We start from the raw sequence: 4315 nt of genomic DNA, 5'->3' as shown, positions 1-4315 counted from the left end.
TGGTGGCAATGTACCCCCCCACACACCCACCCCAGGCTTGCCTGGCTCCCTGCCCTCCCACAGGCCCCTGCCGGCTCAGCCTAGCAATGCCCACCCCCTCAGCTGCAACGGGGGCAGGAACAGGGTCTCCTGGTCTGGGAGGGAGAACCTAGCCTAGGCCCCCCCATGCTGCCACCTCCTCACAGGAATGGGGAGGGGGCTCCCCAGGGACCAGAGGCCCCTTCACCCACCCAACCCCCCAGCCCAGTAAACACAGGACATCCGTTATATACAAAACAATTTAATTGAAATGCTTGTATAAAAAATATGATTTCCAGACATCTTGCTTTTAAACCGAAAGAACCCCCATCCTGATGCCGGTGCTCCAGGACCACAGAAACAGCTACTAAAATAAATTAAAGGCTTGAGACTCTGTCGTCCCCCCTCCCCCGCCCCCCCGCTTCCAGAGCCAACAAGCAGACTGTACAAGGTCAATAATTTAAAACCCACTCCCAGGGGTGCAGAGCCCCACGTGGCGGGTCACCCACTCCCCTTCAATTAGCCCCTGTGCAAGTCCACCCTCCACAGAGGCAGGTGGGGTCGGACTGGGGTCCACCACAGCCACCGCCCCGCCCCCAGGGGCCCAGCAGAGCGGCTGAGGACCCCCAACAAATAAATTAAACAATAAATAGCCCTCCGCGGGGTCACCATAAATAGACGGTCGCAGGCTTGCCAGCACAGACAGGGGGCGCCGTGCGGGCAGCAGAGGCCTGCGCGTTGCATTGCTTGTGCACAGACGTGCCCACACAACACCCAGGAGGGGCGGGTGCGGGAGGCGGGCACGAGGACCCTGTGCCCGGGAGACGAAGCCACAGGACACGAGTGCTCCGGGTCCAGCTTGGTCAGGTGGGAGGTGCAGGGCCACGCCGCCTCCCGGAAGCACAGGACAGGGACAGTCTCGGGGTCAAGCCCCGCCCTAGACAGACGGGACCTCGCCCCCACCAGGTCTTTGGACAGACAGCTTGAGAAAACCAAGTCCCGTGAGAGCAGCGTTCGAAAAGGCACTCAAAGCAAAGGAAACAGGCCCAGTGCCAAAGGTAAAGGTCACCAGGGGTCAGAGGTCACTGCTGTCTCCAGCAGACAGCCCTAGGAGAACAAGCCCTACAAGGGGCGGGGCTGGGGCAGGTGGTCCCTTTGGCCCCCACAAGCCAGACGCCGTCCCTCCTCACAAGCTCTCGCTGCTCGAGGTGGTGCTGGCCGCGTCGTCCGTGTCCAGGGAGCAGAGCCGGAGGTCACAGCTCTCGGGGGTGCCCCCGTCTGCCCTCAGCATCCAGGGGTGGGTGGAGATCTGGTCCAGCGAGGGCCGCTCTGAGGGCCGCAGGGACAGGCACCACTGGATGAGCTGCTGGCACTCTGTGGGGAGGAGGGAGGGTCAGCAAGGGGCCAGCTCCTGGGTCTGTCACCTCCGCCGGCCCCCCAGGCCCCCCACACACACCTGGGGAGACCCTCCTGCGGAAGAAGAGGCGGCCCCGCAGGATCTCCTCGTCCTGCTCGAAGGGGATGTCCCCGCACACCATGTCATAGAGCAGCACCCCCAGGGACCAGACGGTGGCCGAGCGCCCGTGGTAGCGGTGGTAGCGGATCCACTCGGGAGGGCTGTACACGCGAGTGCCTGGGGAACACGCGGGGGTTAGGACGCGCACCCCAGGCGCCAGCACCAGGCGACGCTGGCACCAAGCCCCTGCGCTTCGCTCCGTTAGCCGCCTCGGCGGCCTGCGCCAGGAGAGGGAGCCAGCGCCCAAATCCTGCGAGTCATCGCCCAGGAAAAACCCCGCAGGCGGGGCCTCCCGGGCTGGCTGCGGAGGAGGAGCCGGTCACATGGGCGCCGGCTCGGGTTTCACAACAAACAGATGTGAGGTGAGGGTGGAGGGAGGGCTGGGGACTGCGGGGAGCGGAGGCGGGAGAGAAGGGAGGAGGCGTGGGCGGGCGGGGAGCCCCGGCTTCCCCGCGCACCGCAATGCGGGGATTTCTGCCGGCACCCCCGCTCCCCAGGCACGCACGCACGTACGCAGCGCCCGCCCGCATGAAGGGGGAGCCCACGCAGCGCCGGCTGCAATCGCCGCGGGGCCCCGGCACGCCCCACGCAGACACACACGCAGACATCACGACCCCCACAGCCCCCCGCCCGTGCGCCCCAACACGGCCAGAGGGAGCCGCCTCGAGCCCACCTCTCACCCCGCCCCGCCCCCCAACCAAACCAAACCAAACCAAACCAAACCAAACCAAACCAAACCAAACCGGCTCGGGATCCCCGGCTGGGTGCCTGCGTGTAAATGCGTCCGAGGCCGCGGCGCGGGCTCAGCACTCACCAGCCCCCACCTCCCCGCGGACGTTACCAGCCGTTGGAACGCCCCGCGCCCGCCCGAGCGCGCTCAGCTCACCGTCGAAATCCGTGTAGACCGTGTCCTTGAGCAGCGCGCCCGAGCCGAAGTCGATGAGCTTGAGCTCCCCGGAGCGCAGGTCCACCAGCAGGTTCTCGTCCTTGATGTCGCGGTGCACCACCCCGCAGGCGTGGCAGTGGCGCACGGCCGCCAGCACCTGCGCGAAGAAGCGGCGCGCCAGCGGCTCGTCCAGGGCGCCGCGCTCCGTGATGAAGTCGAATAGGTCCTGTGCCGGCTCGGGCCGCTCCAGCACCAGCAGGAAGCCGTCGGGCCGCTCGCACCAGTCCAGCAGGCGGATGACCCCGCGCGCTCCCGCCGCGCCCACCTTCCGCAGCAGCACCACCTCGAGGGGCACGGGCACGCCGCCCTGGGGTGGGGAGGGGACACGGCGGTCAGCGCGCCCCGCCCGCGGCCCCGACCCCGCCGACGGCCCGCCCGCCCGGGCCCCGCACTTACGATGCTGCCCCACTCGGTCACCCGTTCCTTCACCACGTGCTTCACGGCCACCTGGGGGTAGGCAGGGGGTTAGGCCCGGCCGGCTGCGACGCCGCGCGCGCTGGGAGGAAAACCCGGGTCCGCCCGGCGGCCCGACTCACCGGGAGCCCGTCGGCGATGCGGGTGCCCGCGTAGACGGTGCCGAATCCGCCGCTGCCCAGCACGGCGCCCACCTGGTATACTTTCTCGAAACTCTCCTTGTCCGCCTTGGCTGTGGGGACCGCGAGGGCGGGGTTGGTGCGACCCGACGCGCCCCCGAACCCCGGTCCCCCAGACCCAGGCACCTTGGACCCCCAGCGCCCCGATCGGGCCCCCTGACCCCCAGCCCCCAGCGTACCCGGCTGCAGGATCTTCACCGGGAGGTGGTCCGCGCCGCCCGGTCCGCAGAGGTGCGCCAGCGACCCGAACTTGGAGAGCAACATCGCGGGCGGCGGGGGGCGCGGGCTCTGCGCCGCCTCTCGCTGGGCTCGGCTCCCCGCGCGGCTACGGACGCGGGAGGGCGGCCTCCCCCCGGGCCGCGCGGACCTCGAGCCCCAGGCGGCGGGCGAGCGCGGGTGGGCGGGCGTCGCGGGAGCACCGGTTCTTGGAGCAGCGGCCGAGACGCGCGCGGGCGAGGCCGTCACGCGGCGCACTGGCCCGGCGAGCTGCGTGGACCTCGTGGACGCGCAGCAGACCAAGCGGCTCACACGCCCCGGCCGCCTTGCCCCGGGCTTTTGGGCCGCGGACGCGCGTATCCCTCCGCGGGGGCGGGGCGAGCGAGACACCGCCCTCCTCCGCCGGGGTCCGCGCGGCGGGCCGCCCCCGAGAACCCGCTGGAGCCGCGGCGGAGACGGCGGGGAGAGGCCGGGCGACACCTCCCGGGGCCGGCGAGGCGCGGCGGGCGGGGGGCGCGGCGATCCGTCGGGACTAACTCGCCGTAGTAGAGTCGCGGAGGCGCACGGCGTGGCGCGTCCTGAGTCGCGCTCACACACAGGCTCCGCGCACGCGCAGCTCCCGCGCGGGCGGTGCCGAGGCGCGTAGGGAGGGGCCGCAGGAGCCAATGGGAGCCTCTGTTTTCAAAGGGCACCGCGGCCCCGGCCAATAGTGGCGCGGGGGAGGGGCGGGGCTTCTCGTGGGTCCACCCAGGCTGCGCCGGGAAGGTCACAGGCGACACGCGCGCCTTCCCGCCCGGGAGGCTGGGTCGTCCGTTGCTGAGAGCGGACGGGGGTCCCGAGACGGACTAGGGTCCGGGAGGCGCCTCCCGCGCTGCTCCAGGCCCGTGCGTGTGCGTCGCCCGCAGTCCGCGCGGGGAGGCGGCGTCGCGCCCTCCGGAACCGGCTTAGCGGCAGCGCCCCAGGACCCTGCCCACCCCGGGGGCGCATTGTGACCCACGCTAGACCTCAAGCCCCGAGGTCCTTCCC

The 4315-nt window shown here is 70.5% G+C and overlaps 1 protein-coding gene across 1 annotated transcript; it reads right to left on the bottom strand.

Annotated features, from left to right (window-relative positions):
• Positions 1-265: 265 nt before the first annotated feature.
• On the bottom strand, positions 266-3616 carry PIM3 (Pim-3 proto-oncogene, serine/threonine kinase). Its single transcript, XM_080661018.1, has 6 exons — positions 3253-3616; positions 3017-3126; positions 2877-2927; positions 2421-2787; positions 1475-1651; positions 266-1392 (listed from the first exon to the last, which is right to left on the bottom strand). The coding sequence occupies exons 1-6, from the start codon at positions 3335-3337 to the stop codon at positions 1205-1207; spliced, it is 978 nt and encodes a 325-aa protein (XP_080517144.1). The 5' UTR covers positions 3338-3616; the 3' UTR covers positions 266-1204.
• Positions 3617-4315: the final 699 nt, after the last annotated feature.

The sequence above is a fragment of the Plecotus auritus genome (genome assembly GCF_963455305.1).
Source record: "Plecotus auritus genome assembly, chromosome: 3".
Classification (NCBI taxonomy): Eukaryota; Metazoa; Chordata; class Mammalia; order Chiroptera; family Vespertilionidae; genus Plecotus; species Plecotus auritus.
The sequence above is the reverse complement of the archived record's forward strand: the minus strand, read 5'-3'. Positions and strand labels throughout refer to the sequence as shown.